This window comes from Antechinus flavipes, chromosome 2 (assembly GCF_016432865.1).
Source record: "Antechinus flavipes isolate AdamAnt ecotype Samford, QLD, Australia chromosome 2, AdamAnt_v2, whole genome shotgun sequence".
Classification (NCBI taxonomy): Eukaryota; Metazoa; Chordata; class Mammalia; order Dasyuromorphia; family Dasyuridae; genus Antechinus; species Antechinus flavipes.
Window position 1 is genome coordinate 577,128,921 of NC_067399.1, and position 27,074 is coordinate 577,155,994.

The window sequence follows — 27,074 nt, forward strand, 5'->3', positions numbered from 1 at the left end:
CAGCGCAGGCGCGACGGCAGCCCCGCCAAACACCGGCTCTTATTTTCGGGCGGAGGAGACTCCGCCGTCCATGCTCTGGCTGTGCCGTTGGGCTGTCGGAGCCGGGGTGGGCGCCGAGGCGGCGGCGGCGGCCAGACTCATTTCTGGCGCGGGGATGCCCAAGAAGGTTAGTGGTGCCGGGCAGGGGCTGTGACGTGACCCTCGAATATCCGCGACGTGTTTCTTGGGGGGAGGTCGGATATGAGGAAGCTTGTATGGAGTCGGCCCTTTCATTTTGCAGACGGGGACACACTTGTGTGAAACAGAAGCTGACCTGGAACACGGATGTCCCGACTCCTCATGGTGCACCGGCTATTGCGCTGACCGAGGAGCTTTGTTCACAGAGGCTCCGTCTGCTCTGTATGGGATAGGCCTGTGGTCACTTTGCTGATCATCAATCTCATTTTTCATTTAGTTCCAAACTAAGGCTCCGAGGGTTGGAAGAGCCCAGGGGTCAGGGCAGCTAGAGCTCAGGCTTCCAGGGCGCCGGCTCCCCATCTCCCCATACCTGCCTGGCCGCTGATGTAGTTGCTGGCATCCCTGCCCTCCCCTGGCTTCTGCAGGCCGTTTGGACCTGGCCTCTGGCACATTGGCTCACACTCGTGATGGCATGCTTTCTTCCTAGCCATCCATTGACACCGTGATGTAGTGCCTCAGGGTGAACAGTAGGCTCCCCACCTGAGGTGACTTTGGGCGCCTGTCAGATCTCCTGGGTCTCAGTTTTCTTATCTGCAAAATGAGAGGGTTAGATCAAATACCAACAGCTAATATCAAAACTGTGGAAATAAATATCTTCACCTAGAATCCTGCATTTTGTCTTGATGGTGCCTACCTTCCAGTTATTCATGCTCAAAATTTTTTTACTTTTTTCCTTTTCTTCACCCTGTTACATTCACCTAGTTGTCAAGTGCTGTTGATCCTACTTCAAAAATGCTTCTAATTTTAAAATTTTTATTATTATAGCTTTTTATTTACAAAACATATGCATGGGTAATTTTTCAACATTGACCCTTGCAAAACCTTCTCTTCCAACTTTTCCCCTTCTTTCCCCCACTCCCTCCCCTAGATGGCAAGTAGTCCATACATGTTAAATATGTTAAACTACATGTTAAATCCAATATATGTATACATATTTATACAGTTATCTTGCTGCAAAAGGAAAATCAGATCTAAAAAGAAAAAATAACCTGAGAAGGAAAACAAAAATGCAAGCAAACAGAAAGAGTGGAAATGCTATGCTGTGATCCACACTCATTTCCCATAGTTTTCTTTCTGAGTATAGCTGATTTTCTTCTTTACTGAACAGTTGGAACTGGTTTGAATCATCTCATTATTGAAGAGAGTCACATCCATCAGAATTGATCATTATATAATCTTGTTGTCATGTACAATGATCTCTCATCAGCTCATGTAAGTCTCTCCAGGCTTCTCTGAAATCATCCTATTGGTCATTTCTTACAGAACAGTAATATTCCATAATATTCACGTACCACAACTTATTCAGCCATTCTCCAACTGATGGGCATCCATTCAGTTTCCAGTTCCTAACCACTACAAAAGAGAAACATTTTTGTATATGTGGATCTCTTTCCCTTCTTTAAGCTCTGTTTGGGACACTACTGGATCAAAAGGGTATGCACAGATTGATACCTCTTTGGACATAGTTCCAAATTGCTCTCCAGAATGGTTGGATTTGTTCACAATTCCACCAACAATGTGTCAGTATCCCAGTTTTTCTACATCCTCTCTAACATTCATCATTATCTTTTCCTGTCATTTTAACCAATCTGACAGGTGTGTAGTGGTATCTTAGAGTTTGTCTTAATTTGCATTTCTCTGATCAATAATGATTTGGAGCACCTCAAAAATACTTCTAATATTGAGCCTTTCTATTTACTCCAACACCTTAATACCTCTTGCCTGCATTATGGGATGATCTAAAATTTTTTTTTCCTATTTGCCCTTCACACAGCTGCCACAGGAAAACTATAAAGCACAGGTTTGAGCATGTCACTCTCCTGTTCAGAATTTATTTTACCATTCAGGACATCTTACAGTCTATCTCCCCTCTCTTCTACAATTTATTGAAGTCCTATTCTACCTTTCTATCCTTAATTATAGTAGTATTCTACTCATATTGATGAAGCACTTTCCTCAAAAAAGCACTTTTCCCCATGTGAAAAGTAGGTAACTCAGTATTGTTTTTTTTCTAACTTAAAAGTAAAAAAAAAAAACCTTATGCAAGAGAACTCTTACCCATGGTCACCTAGAACAACCCCCAACTTTTACTCCTCTTCCCAGATTTGAAGTTTTAACTTAACTGAACCATTAACCAAATTGGACATTGTTTTCCAATCTTGTTCTAATCTTTGCTGCCTTAATGTATGGAAATCATTTTACATCTTTGTGGTAGTCTTCCTTCAGAGCCTAAATTAAGTTCTTGTTCTTATGAAGCTGTACCAGGTCAAATTGATCACCGTGCTCCCTCTTATTTCTCATAGTGCATTGGATCTATTCTTTATTTTTCACTGTATGCATCCTGTTGAGTTGTAAACTCCATGAGAGCAAACTTTTTCATCTAATAGTATCTAACAATACTTTCAATATAGTAGGCACTTAATGTTTGTTAAATTAATGGCATTTATATTTATATTAATATATATATATATATATATATAATGAATGCCAAGAGGGCTTTTGGGAGATTACAGCTACATGTTCTTTATTTTTGCATAGCTTAGAATGTAATAGGGAAAATAAAACAGATGTACAAATAAACTATAAAACAAGACTGACTATTCTGTTTAAAATTTCATAGGAAATTTATAGAAGTTGGTGGGGAACATTTAGAGAAAGGAGAGATTATTCCAGCTTTGCCTGATGAGTGGAGGGTGAGGGAAAGCAGGGATGTCATCTAACCTGCGCCTTAAAGGATGGATGGAATTTACTGCATTGGGATAGAAGAGGAAGAAACTGAACAAAGGTAATGAAGTGGAGAGAATCCATGAGGCAGTAAAGTCATAGACATAGAATTGGAAAGTACTTTTGTAAATTGTCTTTTTTATGTAAATAAAGAGACTGAATGAAAAACCTTGGGCCTGAGAAGGTTATGGTCAGACAAATCCAGTGTTCTTTTTGGTTTGCTACATTGCCTAATATGCTGGATATATTGGGGGAATAAAGTATCCCAATGTAGCATAAATGTCATAAAAGTACTTTTGCTCTTGGGAAGTCAAGTCAGTGAATATTTATTATGCCAGACATACTTGGGATACACAGAAAGCCAAAGCAGTTTTCACTGTCAAAGAGCTTACTTTGCTACTTAGGAATCTAACTGGAGAGATCACATGCAAATAACTATGTATAAAAAAGATGTCTTCTGTATAAATTGGAAGAGGATGATTGTCTAAGGATCAGATAAAGTTATGTATGTGAAAGCTTTTTTTAACCATAAAGCACTATTTAAATTTAAGGTGATGTTGTTATTGTTCTTTTAGGGAAAAGGCCAGAATAAGGAGCCAGTGAAACCACTTCCTTCCACTGGACCTGTGGCAGTTGATCAAAATGGTTCCATCACAATAGCCATTCATGCCAAACCTGGCTCCAAACAAAATGCCATAACAGGTATATCTGAACCAAGTAGTTGAAATCACATATACTTACTGAATGAGTGATGGATTTGTAGCTCTATGTATATTATTTGCCTTAACTTATGCAATTATGAACTTGTTTTGCCATTACGTTTATTTATTACTTCTCCTGCAGAGGATTGATCATGAAATGTAAAGGTTTTTCGGATTTTAGGATTTGAAAGCTAATAAATATTTTCTCCATTTCTTAATTCTAAAATCTAAAACAAGCTGCCGACCTAATATATATTATCATTGTTTTGAAAATGAATATGTTGCATTTTAAAAAAACAGTTTTTATTGATGTCTTCTGTTTTTTGCATCTTCTATCCTTCTGGATATCCCCACTAGCTTTCTCTCTTCAAAGACATCCTATATAACAAAAGTCTGAAAACAGACAATTCCTGTGGATCTCTCACCAGGGCTGGGTTGGAGCTCTCATCTGTGTTGTTTCATTAAAGTCATGCTTGATCTTTATAATTTTATTGCATTCACTCTGCATCATGTAAATATTTCCATGCTTCTTTGTATTCATCACATACTTCATTTCTTACAGCATAGTAATATTCCATTACATTCATGTACCAGAATTTGTTTACATACACTTATAAATATAGAAAATTGTCTAAGAGATGATTGTCTGACTTCTTTTTTTAATATTATTTTCTTTTTAAATTTTATTAAAGCTTTTTATTTACAAAACATATGCATGGGTTAATTTTTCAGCATTGACCCTTGCAAAACTTCCTCCCTCTCTCTCCCCTAGATTGCAGGTAGTCTGTTGTATGTTAAATATGTTAAAATATATGTTAAATCCAATATTTATGTATATATATTTATAGTTATCTTGCTACCAAGAAAAATTGGGTAAAGAAGGAAAAAAAAATATCTGAGAAAGAAAACAAAATGCAAGCAAACATCAACAGAAAAAGTGAAGATGCTATGTTGTGGTCTGCTCTCAGTTCCCACAGTCCTTTCTCTGAGTATATATGGCTCTCTTCATCACTGAACAATTGGAATTGGTTTGAATCACCTCATTATTGAAGAAAGCCACGTCCATCAGAATTGATCATTGTATATAGTTTTGTTGTTGTCATATATAATGATCTCGTGGTTCTGCTCATTTCACTTAGCATCAGTTCATCTAAGTTTCTCCAGGCCTTTCTGACATCAGCCTGTTGGTCGTTTCTTACAGAACAATAATATTCCATAACATTCATATACCATAATTTATTCAGCCATTCTCCAGTTGATGGACATCTGCTCAATTTCCAGTTTCTTGCCACTATAAAACAGGCTGCCACAAACATTTTTGCACATGTGGGTCCCTTTCCCCCCTTTAAGATCTCTTTGGGATATAGGCCCAGTAGAAACACTGCTGCATCAAAGGGTATGCACAGTTTGATAACTTTTTGAGCATAGTTCCAAATTGCTCTCCAGAATGGTTGGATCCATTCATAGTTCCACCAACAATGTATCAGTATTCCAGTTTTCCCACATCCCCTCCAACATTCGTCACTATTTTTTCCTGTCATCCTAGCCAATCTAAGAGGTGTATAATGGTATCTCAGAGTGATCTTAATTTTCATTTCTCTGATCAATACTGATTTGGAGCACCTTTTCATGTGACTAGAAATAGTTTCAATTTCTTCATCTGAAAATTATCTGTTCATATCCTTTGACCATATATCAATTGGAGAATGAATTTAATTCTTATAAATTTGAGTCAATTCTCTATATATTTTAGAAATGAGGCCTTTATCAGATCCTTTGAATGTAAAGATGTTTTCCCAGTTTATTGCTTCCCTTCTAATTTTGTCTGCATTACGTTTGTTTGTACAATAACTTTTTAACGTAATATAATCAAAATTATCTATTTTGTGATCAAAACTGATCTCTAGTTCTTATTTAGCCACAAATTCCTTCTTCCACTGTTCTGACAAGTAAACTATCCCATGTTCTTCTAATTTATTTATAATAGCGTTCTTTATATCTAGATCATGAACCCATTTCGACCTTATCTTGGTATACGGTGTTAGGTGTCGGTCATTGCCTAGTTTCTGACATATTAGTTTCCAGTTTTCCCAGCAATTTTTGTCTGATAGTGAATTCTTATCCCAAAAGCTGGAGTCTTTGGGTTTGTCAAACACCAGATTATTATAGTTTTTGACTATTTTGTCCTATGAACCTAACCTTTTCCACTGATCAAGTAGTCTCTTTCTTAGCCAGTACACACATGGTTTTGATGACCACTGCTTTATTATATAGTTTTAGATCTGATACAGCTAGGCCACTTTCATTTGGTTTTTTTTTTTTTTTTTCCATTAATTCTCTTGAAATTCTTGACCTTTTGTTCTTCCAAATGAATTTTGTTATTTTTTCTAGGTCACTAAAATAATTTGTTGGAAGTTTGATTGGCATAGTACCAAATAAGTAGATTGGTTTAGGTAGTATTGTCATCTTTATTATATTCATGCAACGGCATTTGATATTTATCCAATTGTTTAGATCTAACTTTATTTGTGTGGAAAGTATTTTGTAGTTTTGCTTGTACATTTCCTGACTTTCCCTTGGCAAATAGATTTCCAGATATTTTATACTTTAGACAAGTATTTTAAATGGAATTTCTCTTTATATCTCTTGCTGTTGGATTTTGTTAGTGATATATAAAAATGCTGATGATTTATATGGATTTATTTTGTATCCTGCAACTTTGCTAAAGTTGTGAATTGTTTCTAGTAGGTTTTTAGTTGATTCTCTAGAGTTCTCTAAGTATACCATCATATCATTTGCAAAGAGTGATAATTTGGTTTCCTCATGACCTACTCCAATTTCTTTAATCTCTTTTTCTCCTTTTGCCAAAGCTAACATTTCTAATACAATATTGAATAGTAATGGTGATAGTGGGCAGTCCTGTTTCACTCCTGATCTTATTAGGAAGGGTTCTAGTTTGTCCTCATTACATATGGTGCTTGCTAATGGTTTTAAATAGGTGCTACTGATCATTTTAAGGAAAACTCCATTTATTCCTATACTCTCTATTGTTCTCAATAGGAATGGGTGTTGGATTTTATCAAATGCTTTTTCTGCATCTATTGAAATAATCATATGACTTTTGTTAGTTTGGTTATTGATATAGTTGATTATGCTGATAGTTTTCCTAATATTGAACCAGCCCTGCATCCCTATGTGGTCATATCCTGGAGATGACTTTCTGTAATCTCATTGCTAATATTTTACTTAAGATTTTTGCATCAATATTCATTAGGGAAATTGGTCTATAATTTTCTTTCTCTGTTTTTACCCTACCTGGTTTAGCTAACAGCACCATATCTGTGACATAAATGGAATTTGATAGGATGCCTTCTTTCCCTATTTTTTAAAAATAGTTTATATAGTATTAGAATTAACTGTTCTTTGAATGTTTGATAGAATTCACATGTAAATCCATCTGGCCCTGGAGATATTTTTTTTTAGGGAATTGATTAATGGCTTCTAGTTCCTTTTCTAAAATGAGACTATTTAAAGTTTCCTTTTCTGTTAACCTGGGCAATCTATATTTTTGTAGATATTCCTCCATTTCATTTAGATTATCAAATTTGTTGGCATATACTTGGGCAAAGTAACTCCTAATTATTGCTCTAATTCCTCTTCATTGGTGGAACATTCTTCCTTTGCATTTTTGAGACTAACAATTTGATTTTCTTCTTTCCTTTTTCTAATCAAACTAACTAATCTCCCCTTTTATTTTCAGAATTTCAAATTTGGTATTTAATTGGGAGTTTTTAATTTGTTCTTTTTCTAGCCTTTTTAGTTGTAAACCCAATTCATTAATCTTCTTTTTCTTTATTTTATGCAAGTAAGCCCCTAGAGATATAAAATTTCTCCTTATAACCACTTGGCTGCATCCCACAAATTTTGGTATGTTGTCTCATTATTGTCATTCTCTTGGATGAAATTATTGATTGTTTCTATGATTTGCTGTTTTATCCATTCATTCTTTAGGATTAGATTATTTATTTTCCAATTACCTTTTGGTCTATTTTCTCCTGCCCTTATATTACATGTGATTTTTATTGCATGGTGATCTGAAAAAAATGCATTTACTATTTCTACCTTTCTGCATTTGATTTTGAGGGTTTTATGCCCTAACACATGCTCAGTTTTTGTTTAAGTTCCGTGAACTGCTGAGAAGAAAGTAAACTCCTATCTACATTCAATTTTCTCCAAAGATCTATCATACCTAATTTTTCTAACATTCTATTTACCTCCTTAATTTCCTTCTTATTTTGTGGTTCGACTTATGTAGTTCTGAGAGAGCAAGGTATAGTTTTATTGTCTATTTATTCTTGCATCTTTCAATTTCTCCTCTAGGAATTTGGATGCTATACTACTTGATGTATATATGGTTTCCTCATGATCTACTCTAATTCCTTTAATCTCTTTTTCTTTTCCTATTGCCAAAGTTAGCATTTCTATTGATTGAGTATTGATATTGCTTCATTTTCTGTGGCACTCTTTAGTAAAATATAGTTTCCTTCCTTATCTCTTTTAATTAGATTTATCTTTACTTTTACTTGATCTGAGATCAGGATTGCTACCCCTGCTTTTTTTACTTCATCTGAAGCATAATAGATTCTGCTCTAGCCCTTTATCTTCACTCTGTATGTATCACTATGATTTAAATGTGTTTCTTGTAGGATTCTGGCTTTTAATCCATTCTGCTACCCACTTTCATTTTATGGGAGAGTTCATCCCATTCACATTCAGTTAAAATTACTAATTCTGTATTTCCTGTCATCTTATTTACCATAAGTTACGCTTTTCTCTTTCCTTTCCCCCTTTTCTCCTCCCCAGTATTTTGCTTTTGATGACCACCTCCCTCAAACTGTCTTCCCCCTTTGAACCTCTCCCCATTTTTTACAACTTTCCCCTGATACTTCTGTTGCCTCTTCTTTTAGTTTTTTCCTTTCTTTTCTCCCTTTCCCTCCCACTTCCCTATAAGATGAGACAAGTTTCTTTGTGAAACCAAATATGTCCGATATTCTCTGTTTGAGCCAAATCTGACGAGAGTAAGATTCACACAAAGCTCATCCCCCTCCCTTCTTTCCCTCAATTATAATTGGTTTTCTTTGTCTCTTCATGAAATGTAATTTCCCTTATTTTGCCTCCTTTTTCCTTTTTTTTTTCCAGTACTTTCCACCTCTAGTTTCTTTTCTTGAGTAGAGGAAGAATCAGTATATTCCTCAGTCATTCAAATACACCACTGATCCTTAAAACAGCAATAAAATAAAAAACACCATAGTTCCAAACCTGCAACTCTATGCCACACCAGCAAATCCTTCCTAGATGCACTAATAGATGACCTACTATAGCTATTGTGGCCACAAAGAGAAATCTGATCCAAATAAGATGAAATTGAATTATTCTAATAAACAGCCAGACTAATTAATATCCCCCCATCCTCAAAACCTCAAAACATTTCCAGTCCCTTTCTACCTCTAGTTTCTTTTTCATATTATCATAATAAAATCAAATGATACCTGCATTCTCTAAGTATACCCATAACAGAAATATAGTTCTCAAGAGTTCTTTCCATTTTACCTTTTTATGCTTCTCTTGAGTTCAGTATTTGGAGATCAAAATTTGTATTTAATTCTGGTCTTTTCATTAGACATAGGTGAAATTCACTTATATCATTGAATATCCATCTTCTTCCCTGAAAGATAATACTCATTTTAGCTGGATAGCTTATTAGCTGAAATCCAATTTCTTTTGCCCTTCGGAATATCTAATTCTAAGCCCTTCCATCCTTTAAGGTAGAAGCTGCTAGGTCTTGGGTAATCCTAATTGTGACCCCTTAGTATTTAAATTGTTTCTTTCTGGCTACTTGCAACAGCTTTTCCTCCATTTGGTAATTCTGAAATTTAGCCACACTATTCTTTGGGGATTTAATTTTGAGGTCTCTTTTAGGAGATGATCAGTGAATTCTTTTGGTGGCTATTTTACCTTCTGATTCTAAAATATCAGGGCGGTTTTACTTTATGATTTCCTGTAAGATAATGTCTAGGTTCTTTTGTTCATCATGGCTTTCAGGAAGCCCCAAAATACTTAGATTGTCTCTCCTAGATCTATTTTCCAAGTCAGTTGTTTTCCCTAGGAGATGTTTCATTTTTTTTTCTTTGTTTTGTTTTGTTTTGACTGATTCTTGAAATCTTATTGAGTCATTCACTTCCATTTCTTCAATTCCAATTTTTAGTCTATTATTTTCTTCAGTTATCTTTTTTAGCTCCTTTTATAATTAGCCAATTTTTTTGTTCATTGCCTTTTTCCATTTCACAAATTTTATTTTTCATTGAATTGGTGCTTTTTCATATCTCTTTTGGTAATGTGTTATACTTCAAATATTTGTAGATTCTTTGGCTCCAAGACCAGTTTAGAAGCTTAATCTGTTGTTGGTTTGAGAGAAGGTCAGAGGAGAGAAGGTCAGAGGAAGTTACAGAAAGTCATGTACTGCCCCTTTACTGATCACATCACATTGATCCTGAATGGGAAGTCAGAATATACTCTGAATTTGCTCCCCACTGCCATTTCCAGACTCCCTTTTGTCAACATCACTCAACAGTGTCTCCTTTCAAGTTCAATATTTATCATTCATGTCAGATTGTATCTGTTGACCTATTGAGCTAATCTCATTTCTCAGGGAGCTCAGTATCTGATTTTATTTCCCCTTATTTTTGCCTCCCTAATATGGAACGTCACTATTCAAGAGTGTTGTGAAGATTACATGAGGTAATATTTATAAAGAACTTTGTAAACCTTAAAGTGCTAGATATACCAGCTCTTACTTTAATTGTCCAGCAACAAGTGATAAAAGCCAGAACTAAGATATGACTATGTTTAATAAGAAAAAATATATAAATCTTACATCTCTAAATTTGATTTTCTTAAACCTGATGCAAAGTGGAGGAATCATAATCAAGTAACAGGCTGAAAAAAATCTATAGCAGAACTCAAATTCAAGATGGGTTAGCAATTTGCTATGGCAACTAAGAAATTTAATAAAATCGACATTCAAAGGGTTATGACATCTAGGAATATAGACCACATATTGTTTCAGTTCTGGGAGCCATGTGTTAGGAAGGGCATTTAAAAGCCAGAGAATCTTCAGAAAAATACAACTGGGCTAGTGAAATTTGACTTGTTTTAAGAGAGATTAGTTATATTTTGATTAGCTTCAGAAGTAGAACTGGAAACAATGGGTAGAAATTATTTCTAACTAGAATGGGCTTTTAACAGAGGTAAATTCCCCATGTTGCAGATATCTAAGTTAAATTAGATGGCTACTCATTATATATGTGGAAGGGGAAGTTTTTTCAACTACGGGCTGTATCATGTAGCAATTGAAGTCTACTCATATTCTAAAATTCTGTGATTCTCTGACTTATCCAAACTCACACAAGTCACTTAAACAAGTGCCTGAGGCAGGAGCTGGGCAGAAGACTTTTAGGTTTATGAAGCAGCTGCAAAGAACTAGAGATTTGTAGTTAGACGAGCTGAGTTTGAATCTCAGTTCTGTTGTTTACTATCTGTTTGATTATATAGGTAGGACATTTCAGCTCCTTGGAACTCGGTTTCCTCATCTGTAAAATAATGTATCCAGATTAGAAGATTTTTAAAGAATTTTTCAGCTACAAATCATATTATTAGTAACAGTGAAACAATACTGGCAGATTATTCTCTGAGGCAGTATTAGTTTTGGGGCCAAAAGTGAGACAATGAATAGTTTCTACAGAGTTAAGTTCAAATTTTCATCTAGTTCATTTTGGTCTCTTATATGTTCAGTTATAGAGTAGTATTGTGGAGCTAGAAATTATATCCAATGAGTTTTATGTAGTACGTACTGGTATATGCATGAATGAATGATTTTAGTTGAGTTTGAATTTATAGAGCAAGAAATTATATCCACTGAGGTTGTTTGACTTGCCCAACATCACAGAACTAATAGTGGCATAGTGAAGATGTGGCCCTGTTGTTATTTGCCATATAATCTTCCTAAATGCTTACATATGCATTAGTATTCTCCCTATAATAATTTAGGCCTATTCCAGTGTCTTCTGTATTTCTTTCTTCATTCAAGACTAAACAGTTAAGAGCCTTTTGTTTTTGAGTCCTGTTGGGCATTTGGGGAAAATGTAAAACTTAAGATTGTCTCTACACTCATGGAGTGTTAACAGTCTAGTAAGAGGATAGTATATGCAGAACAGTGGGTGTAACTGATTTGGGTCTTTAGATTGTGGTGATAAGAATGTGATGGACAGATCAGAGTGGGAAAAGAGAAGCTAGATGCAGGAAGTTCTTTAGGAGGCAGTTGAAATTGTTTAGGTGGGTAGGAATAGGATACTTAATGATAACCTGGGTTAGGGTATTTGCAATTTTGGATAGTGATGTGAAGCTGGAGTCAACAAGATTTAAGTAACTGATTAAATTTGAGAAGGGAAAGCAAAGTGGCAAAGATAACATCAAAGTTTTGACAGTTTCTGAGTGATTCTACAGACATGTAGATATGTATGAATGTAATAAAATATTGTTCTATAAGAAACAATCAGCAAGATGATTTCAGAAAAGCTTGTAGAAGTCTTACATAAACTGATACTAAGTGAAGTAAGTAGAACCAATAGAACAGTGTACACAGTAACCACCAGATTATGTGATGATTTTTTTTTTCCTGAGGCAATTGGAGTAAGTGACTTAACTAGGGTCACACAGCTAGGATATGTTAAGTGTCTAAGACCAGATTTGGACTTGGGTCCTCCTGACGTCAAGGCTGGTACTCTGTGCTGTTCTTGTTTACTTGCTTGGTTTTTTCTTCAATTTTTTCTTTTTGAACTGATTTTTCTTGTGCAGCATGATAAATGTAGAAATATGTTTAGAAGAGTTGTATATATTTAACATATATTAGATTTCTTGCTGAGTGGGAGAGGATTGGGGGAAGGAGGGAGAAAAATTTGGAACACAAAGTTTTGCAAGGGTGAATGTTGAAAATTATTTTTGTATGTATTTTGAAAAATAAAAAGCTATTATTAAAAAAAAAAAAAGATGAGTTTGTACTTTTAAAAATATTAGAGGTGTGTTCTGGAGTGGAGTTCAGAAGAAACCAGGATGAATGACAGAGATTTGAGTCATTTGCATAAAAGTAGTAGATGAAACTGTGGGATTGAAGAAAAAGCCTAGCTTTGTGATTCTGGGTTAGTCATTTATCTTCTCAGTTCCCAAGTAACTGTCTTAATATTTATTACTTGCTAAAGAATTATAGGAAGCCTCCTGGCATTCTTTAAAGCAAATCTTAAATTGTGAGTTGTGACCCTATAGGGAGTCTCATAACTGAATGTAGGGATCATGAATATGATATATTAAAAATCAGTAAATGATTGATTTGTATACTTGTTTCTATACCTATGTACCTAGGATCATGTAAAAATTTCTCAGATGAAAAGAGGTTGCAAGTAGCAAAAATTTAAGAAGCCCTCCTATACCAATGAAATCAGATATGTTTTTTTTTTAAAAATCCTCAGATTTAAATTTTATGTTGTTTCCTTAATTATATCAGACTTAACTAACATGTTTTAAAATGAGCACCTTCAGGTCAAAATTTCAAACCATTTTTGTTACAGATGTGACAACAGAAAATGTAAGTGTAGCTATTGCTGCACCTCCATCAGAAGGAGAAGCTAATGCAGAACTATGTCGGTATCTTTCCAAGGTCCTGGAACTTAGGAAGAGTGATGTTATCTTAGATAAGGTATATCATTTATTTATTGTATTTTAATGTTCCTGTTATATATCATCAATCATTGGTTTCTGTAATTTTTTTTTTCAAAATGATATTTGGATTTGACTCTTCTTCATTCCATCCAACTTTCTCATTTAGGACCCTGTTAGCACTAGTACATCCTAGGTATTTTTCTTGTCTTCCCCTCTAATCCATTTCTGAACATTGCTGCTAGACTTTAATTTTCTTAAAATATTGCTTTTATCATCTCAACTCCTTAATTAAAAACATTGAGAATCAACACATTTTTAGTGCTCATGAAATCATGTGCCTCACACATTGCTAAGTTCTTTTAATTACAAAAGCAGTGAGGTTTCTGGTGACACAGTAGATGGAGCACTGGGCATGAAGTCAGGAAAACTTGAGTTCAGATTTGGCCTCAGACACTTTCTAACTGTGTGAACCTGGGCAAGTTGCTTAAAATCTATTTACTTCAGTTTTGTCATCTGTAAAGTGGGGATAATAATAATACCTATCTTCCAAGGTTGTTGTAAGGATCAAGTGAAGTAATAATTATAAGTAGTAATAGTAGTAGTATAATTCTACAATGGTGAGTTTTAAATTTTCCTTAAAGAGAAATCACATGAATAGAATAAGTGATTAGTGAATGACAAAATTTAGTCAGTAAATATGTATTGGGCACCTGTTTTTACAAGGTATTCCATATTACAATTAGAGAATTTGATCCAAACTCAGTTATAAGGTTCAAGATCTATCATATTTTGACCTTACTTTACCTATCTTATCCAATATTATCTTTCATTTCTAAGCATAGAAGAATGATAAATATTTCTGTGATTGTATTGGAGTTTGCACTTCAGGAAAATCAATCTTTCTTCTTGCTTGCCTCACTAATAGCCAGCATTTATTGCCAATCTTATGCCCTTCTTCAAGCTGGTTCTTCTGACTGACGTTTATTAGGTCTTCCTTTTCACCTCTAAATTCAATAGTCTTTAAAGCTCAGGTTAAGTCTTTTCCTCCCAGTAAAATACCAGAATATTTAGAGTGCTATACTTGAAATGAGAAGATCTGGATTTAGATCCTGCCTTTGATATGTCTCATTGTGTGACCTTGAGCAAATCCCAGGGAACCTCATTTCCCTCACATGTAAAATGAAAAGAAAAATAACTCTTATCCCCTAAGACTACCATCTTTCTCAGACACTTAGAATTCATGTTAATAACACCTCTGAAATTTTTAAAAAGTTTTTAAATTTTTATTTATTTAGTTTGTTGAGGCAATTGGGGTTAAGTGACTTGCCCAGAGTCACACAGCTAAGACTGTCAAGTGTCTGAGATCAGATTTGAACTCAGGTCCTAAGGGGGGGTTTTCTTACTGAGAATTCCCTAAAATAATGAAGTCGTAGGTTCAGACCAAAAAAAAAAAAAATCTAATAATCATTTTACAAATGAAACCGAGGCCTAGAAAGCTTAAATTACTTGCCAAAATTGCACAAGTTGCAGAACCAGTTTTTTTATTCTGTATTTTTATTCTTTTCAATAAGGAATAGGAAAGGGAGAAGGAGATATTGAGACAGTGATATAAAAACAAAAAAATGTTAATTTGTAATTTTAAAAATAAATTTTACATCTGTAATCTTTTATATCAATCTGTTAACCCTGGCACAGTCCAAGTACAGACTTCTTACCAGACCCATTCCATTAGTCTCTATTCTGTCTTTTAGATGGCTGCTAGATTTGTCTTGCTTTTGCATAGATCTGGTCTTATCATTCTTCTGCTCAAAACCCTTCAGTGTTATCCCATTACCCATTATGAAGTTCAGACTCCCATTCTGGTATTTGAGGCTTTCCAGTCTTATCTTGTATTTTTGTTTTCCAAATATACTATTCTGTAGCCAAATTAGACTACTCACCTTCTCTTGTGTATATTTTGAACTGTCTGCTTCCATGATTTTTCTCACCAAGTGCTCTTTTAAAAACCTAACTTCAATATCATTTTCTCTAGGAATGCTCTTCTGATCTCTTCAGTTGGCAGTGACTTTCTCTTTCTCTTGCCCTTCCATCTCAGATCTCACATAGTACATGTGTCTTTCAAACATTTATCATAAATCATTTTAGATTGTAGTTATATATGTATATGTCATATTTTCCTATTAGTTTATAAGTTCCTTGTAAAGAAAGGATTTATGTCTTACTTAAACTTTAAATCTTCCCAGGAGATAGGATTTGTTCCCATGGGCTTAATTAATGTTGATTGAATTAAATTATTGCATGTAAAAAGATTTGTGAGAAAATTGTTGTTCACCTATGTTCACTAGTCTTTTATTTGAATGTTATATCTAATATTCTTTATTTTATTTTGAACTAGGGTGGTAAATCTCGTGAAAAAGTGGTAAAGATTTTGGCATCCATAACTCCAGAAGAGATTTTGGAAAAATTGAAAAGGCAAGCAAAAGTCCCCTGAAACAAAGAAGCAAAACCCAGAAATGAACTTTATATTTAGTTGAGCTTTCTTTTAAATCTTAAAAATTTGTAAGGAGAAGAATCTAGATAATGCTTGGATTACAGTGCTTTGAAGAAAAACAGTCTGTGAAAATATTCTTCATGGAATGTTGAAAAAGTCAAAATATCACACAAATGGTAAGGCAAAGTATGAAACAGCAAAACTTGAGTTACTATTGGAAGTACTCAAACCAAGTCATTATGGTCCAATTCTTAAAATTTAGAACTGGTTTGTTAGTACTACATACTTGTCCTAAAGCTTATTTTATAACTGTTACTTAAAAGGGACCTTAGAGATTAACTATTTTACCCATCTTATTTTACAAATGACCAAACTGGTTCAGAGAGGCTGAGAGCTTGCTTAAAGTCACACAGGTAATCAATATCACTGAGCCTACAGCTCCCATCTCTTCACTCCAATGACAGTGTCCTATATATGCCATACTATTGCTTTACCTCTTATTTACAAGTATTAAGAGACAGAAATGTAGAGAAGCAGCTTGGCACAGTGAATAGAGCTTTAGACTTCAAGGACAGTCAGTTCTCTAAACTTCAGGAAAGTCTCTAGGGCCCTAAAATTGTAGATGAATTTACAAGTTCTTGACTTATTTCTGTAAAGAAAATGTGAAATTGTTGAATTGCAATTGGATAATAACACTTAAAATATATTTTAAAGACCTCTCTCTTGTTTTGATTTTTTCTTCATACCCTTTTAGAAGGAATGTTTTCTTGAATCAAATTATATAAATCAAGTTTCCCCCCTCTTTTTTTTTTTAACTCAGTTGTTTGCTTAAGTCTAAAAATGACTGAAAATATCTAAACAACAGCACAGCACTGTTTCTCTAAATTTAATAAACAAAAGATTGCTTTAAAGAATCTGAAATGGCAAGACTTCATAACAGCTGAAGTGAGTTATATTGCATTTTAATTTTAGAATAAAAGCTAATCTTGAAACTAAATTCTAAAATCACTAAAATGTTGCTTTTCTTTATACAATGTCTTGCTTCTTTTCAGGTTAAGAACAAATCAAACCTGCAGTTCCTTTGGGGCTTTTTGGAACCAACAGCTTCCTGCTCTATAAAAATTGGTGATCTCTCCAGGGTCCCACTTAGCTCTGATATTCCATGAGACTATGAACCTCTTCTCAGTTTAAAAGTATTTGATTAATAATATCTTAGATTTCGCAGTATATAGTATTTCACAGTTTTCAAATACAAATTTCAAATGACATATGTAGTCATATGTAACATGATTGATACAGATTTTTTACAATAACCCCTCAAGACAGGAACCATTACCATTTTATTTAATTTAAATTGACTTTTTAAACTTTTTTTTTTTTAATTTTGATTTCCAAATTCTCTTACCATTCTCCCACCATTGAGAAAGCAAGCAATATATCTGTTATAAGTCAAATCATGCAAAACATTTCTGTATTAGCCATATTGCAAAAAAGAAAAAGCAAATAAGAAAAGTATGCTTTAAATCTGCACTTGGAGTTTATTCACTTTTCATCATGAGTTCTTTGAAATCATCATGGATCATTGATCAGAGTAGCTAAGTCTTTTGCAGTTGATTATCATTAAAATATTGCTGTTAACTGTGTACAGTGTTCTCCTGGTTCTGCTCATTTCATTTTGAATCAGTTCTTATAAGCCTTCTCAGGTTTTTCTGAAACCATTCTTTATTTCTTATAACACAATAGTATTTGATTATAATTATATACCACAGTTTAATAGGCATCCCCTCAATTTTTAGTTCTTTTCCATCACAAAAGGAACCTCTATGACTATTTTTGTTGCATATAAGCCCTTTTCCTTTTTTTTTTTTTTTTCATCTCTTTCAGATTCTATATCTGGTATTGCTGAGGGGATGAGCACAGTTTTATAACCCTTTGGGCATAGAAGAATTATGATTTGTAGATAAGGAAACTGAGATACAGAAAGTTCAAGTAATTCTATGAGAACACGAATTTTCCCTTTCTCCAGTTCTATCTAAATGGACAAGTAGCCATAGGGAAGCTTGTTTTGAAATCAGTAATTGAGATTTTTTTTTCATTATCTAGAAATTGAACCAGGGTTTTCTTCATGGGAGATAAGAATTGTTTCAGTGTAAAACACCAATATCAACAAACCTTATTCTATATTACCTTTATTTGTAAAATGAACTTTAAACACAATGCATACAAATATGAATTAAAATATATTTGTGGGGTGGAGGCATTTGTTTACATAAGAATTCACTTTAGGATTCCTTTAAACAACCCAGCTCTTCTACTGCACCTAAAATAATTTTATTTTTAAAAATTAGTTTGTACTAACTTTTCAAGGACACATCTGTTATTTAAAGTAAGGTACATTGAAGTAGCTAGGTAGCACAGTGGCTAGAGCACCAGCCCTGGAATCTATATGGCCTGAGATACTTAACAATTCCTAGCTGTGTGACCCTGGGTAAGTCACTTTATCCCAATTGCCTTAGCAAAAATAATAATAATAATAATAAAGTAAGGTACATCTATATTTGGGGAAAATGGAGTATGCTTTGTGTCCTAGGAATTTAATGATTTAGTACCTGTTTCTCAGACTTAACATTTCTCAAAATCCTAATTCATTAGGATCAAAGCATTTTAATTCTGTACATAAAAAATTCTATCTTCTAATGGGGGTACTTTTGAAGTACATTCAGACTCCACACACTGTGTTGTGTGTGTTCATGCTGGAGTGGGATAGAAAGTGTAAGGGTCAAAAAGGTATTTTTAATCTGAAAAAAATCTCTAAGCCAAGATCATGGAAGCTTTGATCTATATCTTAATACTTTATCTGAGATTGTTTATATCCATTGTCACTTTAATCCATTGGCCTTAATAGTTAACATAAAATAGTTTTAAATTCTCATTTGAAATTTACAACATGGGAATTCAGAAGATGCCATCAGTTGGGGAATGGTTAAACAAGTTGTGGTACATGCTTGTGATGGAATACTACAACACTATAGGAAATAATGAGCTGGTTGATTTTAGAAAATAAATGGAAGAACTTGTATGAAATAACAAAAACTGAGATGAATAGAACCAAGAGAACATTGTACACAGTAACTTTCTAGACCTCAGAATAATTGTGAACAACTAAGTTATACTCAAATCATCTCTAAATCTTCCTATGAAGAAAGATCCTCCATACCTGCAGAGAAAGAACTGATAAATAGAAGTATATATACTATAGTTTTACATATAGTTATAAATCTGCATCAAATGGTAACCTTCTCTAGTGCAAAGTGAGGATAGTAGAGGGAGACAGTTCAAAATTTAAAATGTAACAAAAAATTAAATTTTTTTAACAAAATTTTTGTATTGTTACTTGCTTATAGGTATGGATCATAAATTTAAAATTGGGAAGGAACCTGGGGGATCAAGTAGTCCAACTCTCCTTTTGTAGATGGTGGAATTGAATCCAAAAAGGTTTTAACCTTCTCGTGATTACATCAGTGACACATTAGAATACATCTTCAACGTCAAGACCCAAAACTTTTTCACTTTATTAAACTATCCCATTAAGAGGAACAGTATCAGGTTTTGGGGTTAGAGTCTAAATGTATCACCAATATCAAGAGGTAAGATTATTAAGATAGCTAGCAAGCAGGTGTAAAAAGTTATATGAAAAAAAAATATATATATATATATATATATACATATATATTTTTTAATAACATATATGTATGCCTGTGTAGCTTAGACTCTAAAGCTATGGTAGGATCTAGAAGTATGTGGAGTTTAGAAATTTAGTAAAATGAGAAAGATTAAAATTAAGATTGCTGGCAGAGAGTAGTCCTTTAAAAATTAGCTTCAGTTCTTCTCTGTCTTGAAGAATAAAAGAAGAAAAAAATTCAAATATAAGTATTTCTTATCCTGAAGTTGTCAACCAGCTACACAATTCATCAAGTGTCCTGACAAGGAAGTCACTTTTGAGAGCTTGAGGAATGTTAGAGAATATCAGATTGTTCTCACAAGAGCCTTGTGAAGTAGATAATACCAGTATTATCCACCCTTTTGAAGTAGATAATACCAGTATTATCACCGTTTTATAAAGAGAAACTAAGGTTGAATCTGAATTTATTATGAGTTTTTATGTTTTCCAATAACACTATTCTTTCAACTAGACCATGTTGTATAATCTTTTACAATTCGCATATTTCAGCAAGTAGGTATAAACATTTTTAAAAATATAAATCTGATGCACTTTTCTATCTTCATTCTTCCTGCTCTCTGTCACAATTTACTACCATCAGTCACTCTGGGATTTCGTGATACTGCATTCTCTTGATCTTCCTACCTTTCTGTCCATTTACTCTCCTTTGCTGGCTCTGTATCATCCCCCTAACTGATTATTCCCCCAAGGTTCTGTTATATTCCCTTAGTGACTTCAGGAGCTCCAGAGCTTACTTCTTTGCAAATGACTCAGATCTATATATGTTAAGTCTATTTTCTGAGTTCTGTATTGCCACATATCAAAACCTATTAGACATTCTTTCTCCTAAATCTAACTCAGTTCAGGATCCTGGTGTCCTTTCTCACAAGTTCTCAAAAACAGGATAATCCTTGACTTCTCACTTTGTCTTGTCCTTGTCGGTACAGGAACATGAGCAAGTTTTCTAATGTTCTTTATACAACATGTTGATAAATTTAGTTTTGCACAAATCCCCCTTTCTTCAGTCAACAAATAATCCAGCACAACTCTATGTTGTAAAACGGCCTCTCTGGTTTGAATTGCTTAGTCAGCCAAAAGATCTAGTGCCTTAGCTGTCTGGTGATAATCTTCTACAACTGCTTGAAGTCTGATTATCCTATTCAACATATATATTGAGGTTCTCTATCCCCAATTTCCATCTTGAGCCCAGATAGCTGGCCCATACTCTTAACTATTCTTTCTGGGGGCCAGGTGTTACCTCAACCATTTGCATCTCCAATCTGGGTAATGGAAGTATCTAAACTCTGTTTCCCTCTTCTCAAATATCTGAATCCCTAAATACTTGTCTGCCTGTTTAGGAAGAAAGAAAAAAACTTTGACCTTATTAATCCAATATAACATATCCCTGTCCAATTAAGAGGTAGGTGAGTACACTGTGAGGTTAAGGTGAAATTCCTAGGAGAAAATATATCAGCTCCCAAACAGGCAAAGAGGCCCAAAGTAATTTTAAAAAGTAATGAGTGATACATAGACAATTACAATGCACTGGATTCAGACATTGTGTTCCCATTCAGTGGAGGCCCCCTCAAATGTAATTTGAGGTCTCCCTATCTTCAACTGTTCACTAGGTGATGTGTGTCAAGCCTCCTTCCCTGGGTTCAAATTAAAGTGTCTGAGGTCAGTATCACCTAGTAGGGTCCGTCCCAGCGCAGAGTAACTTCTCATCCTTTCAGAAACAGATCAAAACCCAATCTCCAACCTGAATTCTATGAACAGGGAAACCTAGAGGAGATGTCTGAGCTATTAACCCTTTTTGTTGTCGTTTTTGTAAATGTTATACCAATGATTTAACATATCTCTTAAGAAAGAAATAATTTGTCTCTAAAATAGGAAAGGATGACCATACAATAATTCATAAGATGAAAGCCCAATATCTCTACATGGCTTGGTTCTGATTCTGACCAGAGCAAGAGAGAGGCATTCCAAGGCAGTTGGGTCTCTAAAGATAATTTAGTCAGTTGCATCTTATTTCTTGATTCTTCCTTTCTACTTTCCCAGAAGAGGGAGGATGCCAATGGGTGTGGAGATCCCAAGTGATTTCTAAGGCCCTAATGAGATTCTGCAATACTTGGGCAGAAAAAGGTGTTCCCTGATCCGTCTATCCTCTCTACTACTCCATATCTGGGAATAATTGTTCTAATAAGACCTTACAGTTGAGACAGTTGCTTGGGCTGAGGTGAATGCCTTCAGCCATGAGGTCAGATGGTCCACTATGACCAGCAAATATTTGAGGCGACCCACTGGTGGCAGCTCAGTGATCTGATTCCCGGAGCTCATCCCCCTTTCAGGATATTGAGCATTCTTGTTAGTCCTTTGACAAACGAGACAGCCGTCCACCACTTGTTGGGCCAAGGTATATAGGCCAGGGGAAATATACCTTGTCAGTACATCATCACACAGATTTTGGACATCCCAGTGACTGCCTTGGTGCAGTTGCTGGAGGACCTGCCTCATACTTGCTTTGGTCAGTACCTCTCTGCCATTAGGTAAGAGCCATTGTCCTTCCGAGTTCCCAACTGCTCTGAGAGTTGAGGCCTTCTCTTTCTCCTTCTGAGTAAAACTGGGAGAGGGCAGACTAAGGGAAGTACAGGTATCGAGGTCATTATAGGAGTAATCTCCTGGTCTTCAGCTCCCTTGGCCTCCTCATCTGCTGACTATTTATTTCCCCTTGCCTCAAAAGAATTTCCCATCTGATGTTCCTTTACGTATTACTGCTATATTCCTAGGAGTCAGAATGTTTTCCAGTTCCTCTCTGACTAATGTATGGTGGACCAGTTCTTTACTCTTACTATTTACAAATCCCCTTTCTTCCCAAATTTTTCCAAATATATGCACCACATCTCAGGAATATTTCAAATTGGCGTATATATTACCATTTTGGTGCCTCAGTAATTTCAACCAAGCTGTTTAAAGGAACCTAAATGGATCACGAAGAATGCATTATCTAACCTAGATCTTAAAGACATATAAATAAAATGGAGGCAAGGAAAAATAATTAATGATGAATACTCAGTCTTAAAGGAACAGTGTCAGGAGGACTAAAAAGCCCTGAGAAGCTAGCAATGAGCCTAAAGGAAAATGAAAAGGTTTTCTGGGGGCTAAGTTGGAAACAATAATGAAGGGAGAGTATGACTGCTCCAACTGGATGGCATGATAACATGATAGAAAATTACTAATATTTATTTTTGGTGTGACAAAAAATTCTGGAGACAAAATTTCATTTTATTAATTATGGCTAGTGAATAATTAATAAAAGGATAGTCATTTGGCTTATTCTTGTAAACTAAAAGACCCCTCTTGGAGGTCTTTTGATATTTATATGCCCTTAGAGGAGTAGGTGTTTCCCAAAAGACAGCAATCAACTCTGATTGTTTAGCAATTAATGAGAGGCTGTCCTCTAATGAGGGACTGGGGGGTGTGACTTTCTTTATGTCACTCTTATTTCAAGATCACCTTCACCTTGATCAATTTAGACAAAGGATTTACTCAATCCTTCCCCCCCTACTTTCTCCCCCACCCACCCTACTTCCTCCCCCACCCCCCCACCTCAAGTCTGAGTGGAACACAATGTGCCCAAATTCACTCAAATTAGATTCTCTTTTTTTGAGTTTGGGTGGGTCTAAGAATTCCATTTAGATAAGACGTATAGATGGGATAAAAATTTGGGTAAGGTCAATAATGTCCTTCAAAGACTATTAGCCTACAAGACATCCCTTTTAATGTCCTGATCCAGTTTCCTTAATTGTCCTACCTCAGTTACTCTGTCTCAGGTGATAACCATTCCCTCTTAATCATTAGAATGTTTGATAGGATAAAGGTCTATATCTCCCAGTGGTTCTCAAAGTATGGTCTAGACTCAAACTTTTTAAATAGGGGGCCAGTCCACTGTCCCTCAGACTGTTGGAGGGCCGGATGATAGTAAAAACAAAAACTTTGTTTTGTGGGCCTTTAAATAAACTTCATAGCCCTGGGTGAAGGGGATAATCATCCTCAGCTGCCACATCTGGCCCGCTGGCTGTAGTTTGAGGACCCCTGGGAGAATCCTGGGGATCTCTGAAACTTTTTTAGAGGGTCTACAAATTCAAAAATAGTTTGTATTTCCAATATGGTAAATGTCTATAAATATAATCCAGATAAACAAAAACACTTTGGAGACATCCTCAGTTTTTAATAGGATAAAGATATTGAAAACAAAAGTTTCAAAACCACTGTGACCTTAAGCTATAGTGATTCCCTCTTAATGTATGATAGGATAAAGGTCTTATATCTTAGACATCATTAGAATATCAGGAGCCTCTCCTGTACCTCCCTCCATTATGTCATCCTAGGTGCCTTCCCCCATTAGGTCATCCCCATCTCAGGTACCTCTTTCATTATGTCATCATTCTTGTTACCCTATAAAAGAAATTTGTATCCCGACATTCGCTGCTGGATTCTTGGAGATGATAGTCTCATTCAGCCTTGGGACCAAATCATGGATCCATTTGGTCCCAGTAAATCTTTCTCTTTCAAATAAAATATTAATAACTCTAAATCTCCATTGTGCCTCAGTTTCTCCGGTATGCCACACTCACTTTTTTTTTTTAAAATTCAAATCACATGGTTGAAACTAACCCCATCACAGGAATTTGAAAGAATTGTCAGTTGCAGTTGTTCAGCTATTGTTATGGATCATGGAAACATGGAGAAAAGAGCTTCTTCAGGAACTGAGATGGGCACATGTCCTGATTTCTAAAAAAATGCAGAGATGGAATCTTCATCTTGAGTTTCTTGCAAAGTTGTTGAACATATTAAAGAAGTGTCTTAAAGGTATTTAGAAAGGACATCCCAGAATCTCAGAGTTGAAAGGGACCTCCAACGTGATCTAGTTCAGCCTAACTGGCTATTCAGTGTTCTCCCTCTAAAGGCATTCTGTTTTACTTTGAGATAACTGTCAGGAAAGTTTTCCATGCATTAAACATAAAGTTGCCTCTTTGTAGTTTTTGTACTTTGAAAATAGTGATCACTAAAAAATCATGGTCTCCATAAGAAATAGGTATGATGCCCTAGATCAGTTTCTTTTTTAGAAGGCTAACTAAAATATTAGGATCAAGAGAATGTTATGTATAGTAGACATAGATTTTAACAGGTCTTTGACAAAATTTTTCATGTTATCCTTTTAAACAAGATGGAAAGAAGTGGACTAGATAATACAATTAGTTATATTCATAACTAATTCTATGACAGACCCAAAGATTAGTTATCAAGGAGTTCATGTAAGTTTGAAGGGATGTCTGTAATGGAGTGACTCAGTTGTCTTGTCTTGTCCTGTTCTGCATTTTTTAATGACTTGAATGTAGGTAGAGATGGCATGCTCTCAAATTCGCAGATCACATGAAGCTGAGCAGAATAATTAATATTTTGTATGACAGGATCTGAAAGAATTTCAAAAAGTTAGAACAATGATCCAAATCTAATAGAATTAAATTTAACAGGGATAACTAAAATGTTTAGTACAGTGCCTGGTACATAGTAGATGTTTAAGAAATGTTGATTGAGAGACTGTAAAATACTGTCTTTAGCTTCAAAGAATCAACTATAGAAGTTCTTAATGGGGAAGGTGTGGCTGAAAACATGAAGTGTAAAAACATTCTGGGCTTTTAATTATGAATAGGAGCCCAAAAAGGCTGGTGTTCTTCTAGGTTGTATTAAGATAGGTATAACATACAGAATTAATGAGATGATAGTCCTGCTGTATTCTGTTTCTAATGTGGCAGAGTCAACTGCTGAAATGCTTTCCATAATGCCTTGTCTACAATTTTCTTATCATGTGTATAAAAATATGATTTTGCTTTTTAGAACATTGCTTGCTATAGATTGCATGCATATATATACACATATACTTTAACATATATTTACATATGACTGGATTAATATATTAAGGCCTTATTGGTATCATTGAATATTAGAAGTTTATTCCCTCCACTATGGAATCTGTTAGCATTTCACATTTCTGAGAGAGGGGAAAAAATCATATGAGCCTTTCTATAAAATTTTTGATTCCAATAACTTATGGCCATTCTCCTGTCACTTCCCAGGAAATTGGCATGTATCACACATGTGTTAGTTGTTGTTTTTCCTTTTTTTGGCTTTCATCCCCCAAAACAGCCAAGAAGCTGTCTACAGCATCGTCCAGTCACTTCACCGATAAAGTGAAGATAACTAAATGATACAATGGGTAGAGCAGTGGGCCTGGAGTCAGGAGGACTCAGATACTGTTATGCCACAGTTTTCTTTAACTGTCCTGACTCAGTTTCCCTGTCTCAGTTACCTTAACTGTTCTGTCTCTGACCCAGTAAAACTAAGGATTATTCGCTCTCGGGTTGTAAATTAGCAAGATAAAAGAGTAGCTCTCCTGACTCTTTTATGGATTTACAATATTCCTTTAGAATATTCCAAGACCAACCCATGATATCTTTACTTCTTTGTCTCTGGAATTTTTAGGTTTTATGGCTTCCCCTCCCTGATAAAAAAACCTTCCCTCCCTTTCTCTTCTTTGTCTCCAAAAAGGTATTTTAAGAAGTTGGGGTTCCTCCATTCATTGCTGGAGAATGGCATCTGGCAGCTGTATGCTGGACGCTGGATTCTTTGGGTCCTCCAGCATACAGCTTTTTTTGGAGACAAAGAAGAGAAAGGGAGGGAAGGTTTTTTTATCAGGGAGGGGAAGCCATAAAACCTAAAAATTCCAGAGACAAAGAAGTAAAGATATCATGGGTTGGTCTTGGAATATTCTAAAGGAATATTGTAAATCCATAAAAGAGTCAGGAGAGCTACTCTTTTATCTTGCTAATTTACAACCCGAGCGAATAATCTACTGGGTCAGAGACAGAACAGTTAAGGTAACTGAGACAGGGAAACTGAGTCAGAACAGTTAAAGAGAACTGTGGCATAACAATACTCACTGTATTGTCCTGGGAAAGTCACTGAATGTTTCTTGACCTCAGTTTCCTCAACTGTAAAATGGGAATAGTAATAGCATCTACCTCCCGGGGTTGTGAGGATCAAATGAGAATATTTGTAAAGCGCTCATCGAAAGGGCCTGTGCATAGCAAGTGCTTAATAACGGTTTCTGTCGCTCCTCTTTCCCCCACCTTTTCTCATCTGCAAGGTGCAAGGACCCTCTTCTGCTTCCCCATCCTCCCGTCCTGCCTGAATCCAGGAGCTGGCTCCAAAGGCACCCAGGCCAGTGCATCACCTGTCCTGCCCCACCTGAGGGCGGCCAGTCCCCAAGACCCGGACCACCGGCCTTTGCCCAGCACCGTTACCCTAGGGGACTCTAATAAACACGGCTTGGCTCACCCTTCTGGGGCCCGAGACAAATGAAAGCGTG

The 27,074-nt window shown here is 35.3% G+C and overlaps 1 protein-coding gene across 3 annotated transcripts; it reads left to right on the top strand.

Annotated features, from left to right (window-relative positions):
• Positions 1–27,027, top strand: C2H15orf40 (chromosome 2 C15orf40 homolog). 3 transcript variants are annotated; one of them, XR_007951093.1, is made up of 5 exons: positions 1–166; positions 3,537–3,663; positions 13,343–13,470; positions 15,829–16,100; positions 26,853–27,027. XR_007951093.1 is itself a non-coding variant. In XM_051981187.1 (4 exons), the coding sequence occupies exons 1-4, from the start codon at positions 71–73 to the stop codon at positions 15,922–15,924; spliced, it is 447 nt and encodes a 148-aa protein (XP_051837147.1). In that variant the 5' UTR covers positions 1–70; the 3' UTR covers positions 15,925–16,643. The 3 variants fall into 3 exon arrangements, 1 of the variants encoding a protein (XP_051837147.1); XR_007951092.1 differs by lacking the exon at positions 26,853–27,027 and adding an exon at positions 16,977–17,567; XM_051981187.1 differs by lacking the exon at positions 26,853–27,027 and having other exon boundaries at positions 15,829–16,643.
• The last annotated feature ends 47 nt before the right edge of the window (positions 27,028–27,074 follow it).